The sequence below is a fragment of the Abramis brama genome (assembly GCF_963993115.1).
Source record: "Abramis brama genome assembly, chromosome: 5".
Classification (NCBI taxonomy): domain Eukaryota; kingdom Metazoa; phylum Chordata; class Actinopteri; order Cypriniformes; family Leuciscidae; genus Abramis; species Abramis brama.
The window spans coordinates 4,742,557-4,756,621 of record NC_139967.1 but is presented as its reverse complement, the minus strand read 5'-3'; the positions used below and the strand labels follow the sequence as shown (position 1 = coordinate 4,756,621).

The following is a 14,065-nucleotide window of genomic DNA, read 5'->3' as shown; positions in this document are numbered from 1 at the left end:
TTGGTGTTTTTGGCTGCTTTATTCTGATTCCTCTGGAACTGAGAGCGTTTGGATGAGAGAGAAATGAAGTGCACTGTGACAGCTGCATGCCGAACATTGCCTCTTTATGTCGCCTGTGAGCGAGTCTGTCGCTGACTAGAGAGAAGAAGAGTATTTCAAACAACAAAGTTTTGTATGACTGTAGTGAAATAACCTCAGGTATAGCTATACAGTCGCAGTTTACAGCAAACGTGAAGAGAGAAATCACAGAATCACTAAAGACACATATTTGTGCCTTTTTATGCATGCAATATGATGTCGATTTTGATTGTTTTTCACTTTTCCCCATCTGTACTCAAACAGAATCTTTGCTTCCTTTCCATGCATGGGATTTTCCTTCCCAAATATTGTCAAGGGCTCGTTGTCTCTGAGTGCTTAGAGCTTCAGTCATTATAAAAACATGAAGGTGAGCAATAACACTATAAGCCATTGCACAAGCAGGGACGACATGTTCTCCCGTATTTCATACATATCTCATTAAACCTCACAGAGTCACGGCGCTCAGCACAAAGCTTCTCACATAAAAGAGATCATATAAACTGCTCGTATGATATGGGTGGTGATCAAAGCGTTGTGATCGCGCAGGGACGATCCTTACTGCAAACGATATACATGAGTTAAAGAGAACGCACACTTGCACTTTAATGTGCTGTTGTGCAGCATTTGTAGCCACTAATTACAATTCAGTTAAAGATCTGGGTGGGTAACCGGAAGCCCTCATGGTAGTACTGGTTACCCACGGTGTGGTGCTGTACTGGCGGTGTTTTGATTCTGAATGTCTTCTTGTTTTTGAACAAATCTTTTAAAGGAATCGTTCAACCAAAAATGAAATTAGTGTCTCATGACATTAAAATGCTCATATGTGAAGATGCATTCTTATGCAGGCTTACTGCACTGAATGAACACATCCTTTGCTGAAAATGTGTCGACTGACTTCGGCTGAATGAAAGGGAGCATCTTTTATTACGTTATTGTAATGCATAATTCAATTATTCAGACTATTGTTGTCATTTAGCTATTGACAAAATGGAGTAAAAACAAAATTAGTCTGCATTGCTTGCTGTTATTGGTGGAATTGCAGACATGCAAATTTAAAAGGTGAAGTGTGCAATTTCTGTGACGTATTATGCCATTTTATGGAATTGCAAAAATAACATTGGTTGGTCAAACAGATAGTCAAGTTAAGTTTATTTGCATAGCACTGTTCAGCAATACACATTGTTTCAAAGCAGGTTTACAGAAAATCATGATGTTAATGTTTATAATATGTTAATATCTTCATGCTTTATAGTTGCATTTAGCAGATTAGATTTGGGCGATAATATAGTTTACATTTTGCAATGATACAAGCAATCAATCAGTTAAAGTTAGGGTAGTCAATTTGTTTTATAAACACTTTTTGTTATACTGGTCGAAACTCTCTTCACATCCTGAGAGCAATCAATAACAGAAGTGGTCTAAACATTAAAACATGTACTTCTTCTGTGGAAGTCTCAGGACCAAAAAATGTTGCAAAAACCAATCATTGCATTCGGTCTGAACTATCAACGCCAAAATGAATCTGCAGCAGTCATGTGGCACAATTAAGAGTTTTACGTGCTTTGAGGCATGAGGTAATTTACCCCCATCTCTCATGATGATTTGCAGACTCTGCTGTGTGCGTTCATGTGTTTTAAAGACATGTTCATGTGCTTTGGAGATGTTCTGAAGGGAGGGTGGCATCTTATGCTCTCAAAGCTAGCTTGCTATTTCTAGCCTCTCTGAAATTGCCTACACTACCTTTAAGATGCCATGTAGTATAAATCACCCTATGCAAGTATGCGGATAAAGTTGGACATACTTATATATAAAAACAAAGAGCTGGGTGATATAGTTACATTTTGTGATGAAAAAAAATCAAGCAGTTGAGATTTATTATATAGATTTGGTATTCGTTATATAGTATATATTGCTTTACATGAGTATACTGTATGTATGCGGAAAAAGGTGGATATACTATATATCCAACTTTTTTAGAGAGCTGTGCAATAATATAATTTTCATATAACATAGATAGTCCTTAATTATGTTTACACTTTTTAGGGAGAAATTTGAGGCAAGAATGGCTTACTTATAGTACAGTATCTATATATTAAGATGGAATATTTGTATTCTAAAAGAGAAAAAACACACACTTCCCATTTAACGATGAATAATTAGACTAGTTTTGGTTTTGTGAACCCACTACTGCACTGTACTAGCCTGGAAATCCAGACCTAAATCTGAAAGATTAATGGTCTGGCGTCGACTAATGAAACTCGGCCAGCTCGAGGGGCGGCACCGAGAATGCATTTGAAAATCTCACTGCACGCAATTGGATAACACTACGACCAATCACAACAAGCCCTATACGCTTAGCTACCAGCGGAGCTAACTGGTAGATTAGACTCTTGCGTATCCGGTCGGCAAAACAGCAAAAACGCCCTTCTTGCAAAGGAACGATTCGAGCGCCGTCTTCTGTTCCTGTTGTAGATAAAAAGCCAAGTCTAACTTGTTCATTGTAGCGGCCAAAGCCGTTTCAAACAACTGGTGTTCATCCATAGCCATCTTGCAATGTTTACTAATGACTTCGACGTCGCAGCGCTGTCGTCATCTCGCCTCTGGCCCGCCTATATCAGATAACCCGATGTGATTGGTGCAGCTCGGATACAAGGGCATATTTAATGAGCATCATTACTCGACGCCAGAGTAAACTCGCTGAGCAAATTCAGCTTGTGCTCTCGACAGAACTCTGGATTTCCAGGGTCGCACTGTACTGTAAGTTGCAGAAATGTGCTCAGTTGTGTGCCGATAATTAAGATGCATCTAAAAGAAAGCTTCTTCCTCTAGGGCTTGTTTTAGTGCGGGCAGGGGCGTCCCCATGGGTACACTTGGCATTTTCGTGCTCTACGGCTTCGCCTTTACTCAGCCGGGACACACGCACACCTATGTCCTCGCATACACACATACTCATACACACTGTTTACAACCTTGAAATCAAATAGCCCTTTCAAGTGCAAATGAATGCTCCTTTCCATCAGATAAGAGTGACGTGAACAGATTTGCAGATTTCCATTTCAAAGCGGCATAGTTTGTCTTGATAAACAGCTCTCCGGCCTGATTGCAGAGTTTACAAATCAGCTCCGAAAGGCCAGATAAGCGGCCAACGTGACCGCCACCAATGCAAACTGGACATGACTCTTCCAGAACCCTGTGTGGATGCACTAACATTTGAGTGGTTAAACAGGAGGCGTTGCTTGCATTAGTTTAGCGTCATTGGAATCGCTAGAGCTGCACAGCCGGGCTGATCAAACAGGCTATAGTTTGCCTGAGCGAATCACGGTATCAGCAGAAAACAGTGTAAATCTTGTCTGCCAGGCACTTGTTCTGAATTTAAGCTGTGTTGTAAATACAATCATAAATCTGCAGATAAATGTGAACATTCACTTACAGATTAGCATGAGAGATTACCGCTAATCAGACGTTGTGGCTGTAACTCACACATGTAAACTATGCATTCATGCCAAGAAAGCATGCCAAGAAAACACACACACACACACACACACACACAGAGTCTTTGTTTAGAATGCAATACTACTCTTTATGCTTCTTACATTTGAATCGTCTTGGAAACACATGCATTTATTTTGCTTCTTTGTTTTGCATCTTTCCAGCCTGATAAATCATTTGTCACACTGGGGACGGAAGGACAAGTTTAATCAAGTCACGTTTGCCATACAGTATTCCGCGTAGATTACACAGTTCGGCAAATGTACAGTAGTTGGTCATCCGGGAAGTCCATGCACAGAAAATGTGCGTACTGTGCACAGTATGTATAGTCTACTATACATTAATAATAAGAAGAAATGTTTCTTGAGCAGCAAATCAGCATATTGGAATGATTTCTGAAGGATCATGTGACACTGAAGAATGGAGTAATGATGTTGAAATAAATTACATTTTAAAATACAGTATTTTCAAATATTTTAAATTGTAATAATATTTCACAGTATTACTGTTTTTGCAGTATTTTTGATTAAATAAATGCAGCCTTGGTGAGCATAAGAGTCTTTTTTCAAACGCAATAATTTAATCTTAATTATTCCAAACTGTTGGTAGTGTACTGTATGAAATAGTAAAAGGGCAATGTAAGCGTGCATTTCCGAGTATAACTCCACATTCAATAACATGAGATTATAAAGAGCTGTACAGGAAATAATGTTGTCGTGATGTAGAACATACAGTGAATGTTAAATCCACCAGATGCTGATATTAAGCACATTGTATGCAAATCATTATACATGTAAGTCATTCAAAAATGACATCCGTTATCCTTATGCTATGCATACTATTTAATGGCTGTTTTGGAATTCATATTACATTTTTTAATATCTTTTCAACACATATTGTATCTGCACATACAGCGACTTGTTTACATGGGATTAAGTAGGACTTGCACAAACGCTCACTGATATCAGTTATTCGGCTCCACCTGGTATCAAACATACAGATGCAGGATGACGTCCCTGCAAAGCCGCTGCGCACACATCTTTCTAATTCCATCAAGTGTGATCTAGCCGGAATTAAATGAGTAGTTTATGTTCTGCTAGACAAAAATTAGGCTTATTGTTGTCTCAGTTGTACCTGAGGAGAAATTAAAGTAGAAGAGACTATGGTTGACATTCATTATTTAAAGCGAACGTGTATAGCAGCTCAAATAATTGATTTATTTATTTATTACTTTTGGAAGAATATAATGACAATTATTTACTTTGTAGTTATAGTTTTAGTTTTAGTCATATTACAAGAATATGTGAATATTATTTATTTATTACTTTTGAGAGAATATAATGACAATTATTTTACTTTGTAGTTATAGTTTAGTTTTAGTGATTGCAAGAATATGTGAATAGCAGCTCAAACTATTTTTAATTTGATCATAGTCTTAGAAGAATATGAGTAACACTTTATTTCGATGGTCCACTTTAGACATTCTACTAACTATAAGTTACTTGTCAGCTAACTCTCATTAGAGTTTTAGTAGACTGTCTGCTTACTAACACTTTTATTGTGATGCTCCCCAACAGACATTCTACTGACTATGAGTAACTTTGCATGTCAACTTATTCTACTAACCCGAACCCTAAAAACACAGATGCTGTATGTGCAGATACAATATGTATTGAAAAAATATATATATAAAAAAAATGTAATATGAATTCCAAAACAGCCACTAAATAGTATGCATAGCATAAGGATAACGGATGTAAAGTTACACACCCCTGGCGAAGAATCAAGCGTGGATTTCATTGTACTACAACAATCTTTTTGAAGTAAATTATTTTATATTTTATGTATGAAATGTTTGTAAGACAAGCTTATATTGCTTTCGAATCGTATTAAGCATGAAATAACCGCTAGTAGTAAAACATAAAAAAAATTATACTATCAAATTAATACTGTCACATTCACCGTCTGTCTTCCTCATCTGTGTGTGCACTACACTTCCCATCATCCTCCTTAGCACACCTGCACTCTATCAGCCATCATCATCATCACCTGCACTCCCTCGTTAACAAGCCCTATATATTCAGCACTCTCCCTTCACTCCTCGTCTGGTCTCGTCAATAACCGTCTATTCATGACACACAGACTCTCTACTTCACCTTCACCTTCACCTTCACCTTCACCTTCACCTTCACCTTCACCTTCACCTTCACCTTCACCTTCACCTTCACCTTCACCTTCACCTTCACCTTCACCTGCATACTTACCCGATCTTCTTCAGCCTGTCTTCAGTCCATCTTCAGAGAATCTTCATCATCTGCATCTGCAAGAGAAAGAGAGACTTTATCATTCAGTTAAGCTTCATCCAATTATCTACTTCCTGTTTTCTCACCTTTCACGCTGTGTCCGATCCATTCTGCTATTAAAATATCAAACTTACCATCTTGTCTGCTTCGTTTGTACGAAACCTGACAAATACAGGCTCGTGGTAATTATAGCTAAAAACGTACCCCTCAAAACCTAAACCTTGCCCTAAACCTACCCCTTCCATAAAAATACATTTCACTGTATTTTATAATTAAAATAAACTTATAATTAGTTTGTAGTATTGCAAAACACAGTCGGACATACTTGAAAAAAGTCGAAAATTGCTCAACTTATTTTGATGAGTTAAAGCAATGTAAAAACACATGTTGTCATAACTTATTGATTAATGAGAGTTAGTTGACATGTTGTTGCAAAGTTATGTATGGTTAGTAGAATGTCTAAAGTGGACAATGGAAATAAAGTGTTTAACCTGAGAGGGTTATTGACAACTGCGCGATAAAGTGAATGTGGATAGCAGTTTATTTATTTATAGAATCATTTGATGAGAAATGTTTTGAGCACACTGACATCTCCTTTGAAACTCTAGAGGTGACTGAATAAAATAAAACAAACTTGTTGCGATGTAAAGCACAATCATTGCGCATCTCAATAACGCCCAACAATGCTTGTTGCAATGAGTTATTGGTTGTCCTTGCAGAGGTGTCTTCCTAAACCATAATTACAATGTCCAATCTCTCTCACAGTCTGACAGTCTCACTCCACCCTTTCCAGTCTCACGTTGTGATCCACATTCCATCTTCAAGACATCAGCCAATTTTGCCAAGCTTCCCACCCAGTACAGCGGAATCAAATCCACACTCCATCAGGCCCCAAGAAAGTCTTTCATTATCTGCTCATCCTCTCAGAAATCCTACCCTGTCCTTATTTGTAACTCTCCATTTACACCTTAGGATTGTCTCATAACCATGTTCAGAATGGAATACTATAAGTTGAATACTGCACAGTATCCAGTATCCCCCTTATTTTGCAAATACAGAAGCTATATTTTGTGGATGTGTGAGACATCTGATTCATTGGCTGCTATGGGTAAATAAATAACTCGAAGAATAATGAATAACAAAGTGCAGAAAATGGTGTGTTTGTGATTATAATAATGAATTAAAATATAACAAATGCCAGTTTGCAATATTAAGCAGCATGACGGACTGATTTGGGACAGGTAAAATAACTGAAATTAACCGAATTACATCGAAGCATTGCATATTCAATTTACAAATGGCTGTTTGATACTTCATTGTGTTGCATACTTTTTTCACATACTATTAGTAAACAAAAGGCAGTATCAACCTTATTTTTTTACATTTAAAAAATAAGGTGGATACTGCCTTTTGTTTACTAATAGTATGTGAAAAAAGAATGCAATATAAAGTATTTTTGCATTGTTGTCAAATGAAGTACATTGAAAAATAAAGTTTAGCATTTACTATATAGGCTACTGCAATTAAAAAATTCAAATAACAGTTTGATTTAAAAAACAACAACATAAAAACATACAATGCATTTAGTAGTTCAATAATGTATCCCACAGTTTTATGAAAATGTATGTAGTATTTAACATGACGGAGTCAACCTGAACACAACGAATTTGTTTAAGTTAAATCAGGTACAAATATCTCTTCAACGTAACAATTGCACTTTTTGCAGTGTGCAACTGCTATTCTGAACATCAAGTTTTTTATGTATCTTTTTGGGTTATTTTTGATGTTTGCTATCTTTTTCAGCATTTGATGTCATTGATGTCAAGTCATTTCTGACACATGATATCTATATTTGACAGGCTGACATGATGGTGACATAATACTAAATGCGCTTGTAATGTCTGTGCCAGGGAATTTAGATGTCAATCACCCCTGTGTGACACCACCAGCTCATAAATATGCAGGAAAGTTATTTAACGCCCTTCAAGACTGCTAATGTCTTTTCAGGCTTCCGGTTATAGAGATGCTTTATTCCCAGAGAAGCTCTGAGCTTCTCCCACTTACGATGCTCTAAATTAGGACAAATCTCGTTAATTCTTCTTAACCAAATTCAGCCCACCCATATTAGACCCATCCTCCCCTTGGGTGCGACTCCAGTCCACACTGAGGTACATCATTTGTTGTATAGAAAAAGACATACTCTTCTTAGAAACCTTAAAATAGAGGCTCTGAACCAGGCGCCGCACTTAAGAGCGTCATATTGGTGATGGAGATGGTGTGAATGAAAGACGTTAGTGAGGGAACGGGGTAGAAGTAGTAATATCGAGTTCAGACACTAGTCCATCCATTCTCAGGACCAGAAGTGAGGTAATTAGGACTGCTGGGAGGGACAGAGCGCCACTCTGGTCTCTTTTTCTTTTTTTTCCTGAAATGATTTATCTGGTTGGAGAAAATGCTGGAAGTGCTAGTCGGTGAAAATACAGAGGGTTTGATTCTCTGGGCCTGAGCCTCATGCATAAAACTTCACTTTGTTTCCATGCTTATCAAAAGTTTGTGCATTGCAGAAACAGGAGCATATATATGCATATGGAGGAAAAGTATTGATATCACTATCCAATGGTTTGAAGTTTCTGTTATTTTTCTGGGGCCTTGTTTTAAAAATACTGATAATTCATTATGCTACTTTGAAAGTAACTGAAATAATTGGATTCTCTGTGGCATGTTTGCACATTTATTAAGCTAACTATCCTATACAGTGCTTTAGAACCCACTTTCTCAATATTAAATTAAGTAACTTGCTGATTAATAGAAAATAAAGTACTGTTTATTGGCATATGACAGACAAAATGTAAACCACAATTTAAAAAAATAAACTGCACATTCTATAAAAATCTCCTTAAATTCAAACTGTTCTCACTGAAACATAAAGCAGCACAAGTTAGGGCTGTACAATTAATCAAATACATAATCATGACTTCAGATTTTTGTGATTAATTATTAAAAGTGCTGATTAGATCTACTTCTGTTTCTATTTGCAATGTTTTTTTTGCAGCGTTGCAGTATTGTAACCAATCACAGATGTGTTTTTTTTTGCACTCATGTAAGCAATGGTGAATTACAGGTGTTAAAAGTCTATCAGTAATCACAACAGGTACTAATCAGCGAGTTTTAAGCTGACTGATGGGTGTTTTATGTTTCTATTCATGAGTGCTAAAGAAACATCACATGAGGCTCATCATGAAGCTGTAAAATGAAAGCAGAAAGCATTGTTGGTATTTTGGAATTGTTTTGGTTGGGATTAATGCAAATATAAATGTAAATATAAATAGTGCACCATCAAGCTTTGGCCATGTTCCCCATATTATCCATCTATCCATCTGTCCGTCCATCCATCAGTTTATCCAACCGTCTGTCTGTCTGTCTATCTATCCATATCTATCTATCTATCCCTCCATTTCTATCATTCTCTAGTATGGTGTGATTGCAGTAAACATCCCAGTTCTGAGTTGTACCCAAGTCACCTTCCATTTATAAATTGAGGAAAAATTCATTCCATCCACATGGTGAGATGAAATTGCTCTCTGTGCATGAAAGTAAACTTGTGCAGTTGATTTCATTAGTAAAACCAGCTGCAACTGTAGAATTGCCTTTTGAACATGACAGAAAAGTGCTTTTTGAAGTATCCATAACCAAGAAGATCCTGAAGGAATGTGTACAGGACAGTTGGAATTTTTATCATAATTTGGAACCAGTCAAATAAGAATATGTTAAACTTATTCTTTTAAATATCTTTATCATAACTCTGCCTGCATGTATTGTATTGGAATATTGTTTTGCTACATTCAATTCCTTTCATGTCCTACAAGAACATTTGATCCTATTCAGAAGCATAAAAGATAAGCTCATACATTGAAATAACTCATTAAACTTGAAAGTATTACGCAATCATTTAAGATATTTCTCCTTATATAGAACCTTTTTGGCATACAGAGTTCTTTAAAACTCAAGAATAGAACCCCATTGAAACTTTTTAAAGTGCGGATGACCAAAAACATCCAAGAAGGCTTTCAAAAATGAAGCACATTGTCACAATACTCTCAAATTATATTTTAATAATAGAATAAAACCTTTAAATACATACACCTGAGTGGGTGTGGATAACAATCAATACAGCAATTAACTTATGAAAACACAGGACTCTCCAAAAACAATGAGAAAAAACCTGTATTTCCCAATAAGAAGGCATTTTTAATTGCTGTCTTGTTTGTTTTCCATGCCTACTCAGGTGTATGACTTTCAAGTTGTAATGTTTTGAATACCTGGCGAAGACCGAAAGGATCGAAACTTAATTTTTCTTCTAGTCTGAGAGCATCGTGACAATGTGCTGTTCTTTTGTTCGTACGTTGGAATCCTACAAGAGAATTCCTATTAGGATTCTTTAGGATTGTTTTCCAATTATAATTGATTCCAGTATAAATCTTTTAGCATTTTTTGACTTGTGATTATCTTCAATTCCCTAGTTTGTCACTTGAGCTGTTAAACCGGCAACACCAGTGACAAAAGAGTGCGCAAACATTCTCAAGTCACATTTGTTTCTTATAAATCCTGACGTGTGCGAAGACTTTTGTTATGCGAACACAACATCTACATGAGGCCTTTAGTCTTTAAGCCGATGCAGAGAGACTGACTGCAAGGTAAGAGGTTGGAAGAGGGATTTTTTGAAGAGGTTTAAAAGTGCTATTGTTACGGAAAGCACATAGTGTTCCCTGTCTGTCTGACATCGGCGTTCTCTGGGGAATTCGTAGGCGAAGTGTGTGAGTGTGAGTGCCTTGACACAGGAACTAAGGTACCACTCGATGAAGGTAATTCTCTCTCTCTCTCTGCAATAAATTGAGAGCATATAAATATATATAAGAGGAACAATGATCTCATTAGTCACATTTAGCATGAAGAGTTATGGCCGTGTTGTTCAGTGGCACTCTATCCGTACTCTGGGAAAGCTGCTTCATGTCCACATCAGCGTTTGCCAGCTATCTGGGCCAGTGCATCATCAGCAACAATCCCAGCTGTCAGGCTCTGGGCTGCTGACAAAATGTCAACGGCAAACGTTCATATGCATTTATATGCGCCTTTATTTTTCCGCAGGCTATAGCTATTTTGATGTCTTCCGTTGAGGGCATTTTTCCCCTTGATTTCTAAAGGAAAAGACAATTTTGTGATTGTTTACTCACCCTCATGTTGTTTCTTTGCGACACACAATCAGATATTTTAAAGAATCTCAAAGCTCTACTTTTAAATATAATGAAGGCAAACTTCTGAAACTTTTTCAGAGATCATCAACGTTTTATGTTTAGAAACAGTGCTGCAACAGCATATGCGTGTCCTCTTAATGCAGGGTTTCCAAAAGGGGGTTTGTGAGTTGATGAAAAGCTGCATTTAAACAAATAAATGGGGCTGCACAATTAATCGAAATAAAACTGAAATCATGATTATTAAATCAAAGGTTGTGATTTAACTAAAGAACTACATAGCTGATGCCCTGCGTGTTTCAGAGTGAACAGTGGCACTGTGGTATAATAGCGTGTTTTCAGAGCAGTTCGGTTCACAGTAAATGCTGCTTCTCACAAATCTCTGCCAGCACTGTAAGTTTAATGTTCATTTGGGAATGCAATGTGCACTATACTTAAATTCACATTCGCATCATTTACAACCTTTTCCTGGATAGTTTACATAACTTCACCAATATTCTGTCAAAATAGAAGCTGCCGGATTTGACATGTTAAAAGCTTGTGAGTTTGAATGTTTGAAAGTGAACAATTTAAGACAACTGTACGTATTTGTATTGTAACGTCTTGTATTATTTGTAAAGAGTGAATATGAACTGACTTCAGTCTCCCTTGAACATGAAAATGTGTGTTGTTAAATTATTGAAATATTACCTTTAAAATTTTAAAGTAGTTCGGCTGACTAAAAGGTTTGGGAACCCCTGTCTTAGGCCCTGTTTATTAAGATGCGTTTTGGTTGATCGGATCATAAGTAGATGAGGGAGACACATTCCCGTTTACACCTGGTGTTTTAATCCGTCTCTTTTGTCCACTTTCAACCACTTCTGTCCTGATTTCTTCGAGAGGAGGGTCTATGGGCAGGTAAATGTATGGGTGTTTTCAGATCTTTCGATCTAATGGACAAAATAAGCTTGTGAAAATGTGAACACGACCGGAGACGACAGAAAAACACACAGAGATCAGAAGGTTTAGTTTCTGCTCTGACAGTCACAAGACCAGCCGAACGCTTTGAGGGCCCTATTTTAACGATCTGAAACGCAAGTATCAAGCGTGAAACGCAAGTAACTTTGTGGGCGGGTCTTGGGCGCTGTTGCAATTATACCGGCGGGATAAATGACTCTTGCGCCCGATGCACATCTAAACTGGGTTGGTCTGAAGTAGCTACATTACTCATAGGTGTGGTTTGGGCGTAACGTGAAATAAACCAATCAGAGCGACATCTCACATTCCCTTTAAGAGCAGGCGCGCCATGGCGGATTGCTATTATAACGGCGGATTCAGCAGCGGTTCACAGCCGAGGAGACCGATGTTCTCGTCAGGGCCGTAAAAGACAGAGAAGTGACATTGGGGATGGAGAAACACACCCAAATTAGCTTCGGTTAAACAGGCGTATAATAATTTGGGTAAATGTGTAAGCTAGATTTATGCCTATTTTTTCACATCTTCATGGACACCACAATGATTTCCCCCGTGTGGAATATTTTTCCTTGTAATAATGTAGCCTATGATTTGCAAAAATGAAAACTGCTGCGTCTGTGTGTAGATGAGAGAATCAAAGTGTATGCGCGTTGTGCACACGCTACATTGATTATGGCCAAGCATGCGCCCTTAAAATAGCATATGAATAACATGTGCAACACGCCACTGACATTAGACTAGGTTTTTCCTGGTCAGTGGTGGAATTGTTTTCTAAACCTGCAAAATAGCATCAGGGAACGTTTGCATCAGGGAACACGCCTCCTCTTTTCACTGAACCGCCCCCGGGAGCGCAAGTTCATTTCCTAATTTACCGACGTGCGTCTGTGTAAAGTGGACAAGCTCAAAACGTTTTAGACTCTGTTTGATCCGATTGACCAAAACGCATCTTAATACCAGGTGTAAACAGGGCCTTAACCAGGAACTTTTCACAAGATGAAAGTTCTAAATCTAAAAACTTAAACATCAAACTTTAATCCACTTTGCGCTTTTAAAAATAAAGGCTCCAAAAGGGAGGTTTTGCAGTGATTTCATAGAAAAACCATTTTTGGTCGCCTTTCAGTGAACAGATCTATCACAGAACCATTTTACAGTCTAAAAACCTTTTTCCAGTGTAAAGAACCTTTTATGTATGGATGTTAAAGGTTTTTCATGAAACCATCAATGCCAGTAAAGTGAATTTCAATGCATTCAATCCTTTTATGATGCTCTTTTTTTTTTTTTTTTTGTGCCACAATAAAAGCTGTAAACATCCTTGTCTTTCAGCGTGGAGCATGACTTCCGGCTTCAGGAGGGTCAGGTGACGCGAGCGTGGAAGGTTCCGGAGCAGCAGGAATCGGAGCAAAGCTCTCCTCAGCTGGTCTTTCCTCCTCCACGCCAGCAGGACTCTCCACAGGCCCTCCAGACGGTCAAGAAGAGCCGCAGGAAATGCTTCTGGTTCCTCTGAACACTTTATTAGCAGGACGTGACATCATTAGTCTACAAGGATGGTTTTCCAACCAACCTCAAGCCTCTTCTCTTCCGGGTCCCGTTTAGAGGCACATCATCCATTCCTTGACGAGGAGCCCTTATTTATTATCTTTTTTTAAAGCATCTTCTGTAATTTTCACAGAAGGCAAGTTTTTTAATCAAGATTAATGTCGTGGGCTTAAAGGCTGTTCGCTTTGATATTTCAGATTTATAGTCCATGGAGAGAATTAAAAACTTTCCACCAAAAAAAAAAAAAAAAACATCATTTAAAAAAAACAACAACAAAAAACAATATTCTGTCATTATTTCCTTTTTAAGTGAATTACAGGTGTTGACCAATCATAAACACTCTCTTGCTGTGAATCATTTTGAGTGTTTGTTGTTTGCCAAATTGCTAACATCACTTACTGCACCTTTAAAGTCTGTTTATTCTGCTTTAATTTTCCAGATTCATGGTGGTAATTC

The 14,065-nt window shown here is 37.6% G+C and overlaps 1 protein-coding gene across 2 annotated transcripts in view; it reads left to right on the top strand.

Annotated features, from left to right (window-relative positions):
* LOC311083240 (uncharacterized protein) overlaps window positions 1-13,843 on the top strand; it is a 105,606-nt gene extending 91,763 nt beyond the window's left edge. For both annotated transcript variants that reach the window (XM_084114637.1, XM_084114636.1), the window contains exon 4: window positions 13,397-13,843. In XM_084114637.1, the coding sequence (XP_083970763.1) occupies window positions 13,397-13,577 (181 nt within the window). In that variant the 3' untranslated portion in view covers window positions 13,578-13,843. The remainder of the gene's footprint in view (window positions 1-13,396) is intronic.
* Window positions 13,844-14,065: the final 222 nt, after the last annotated feature.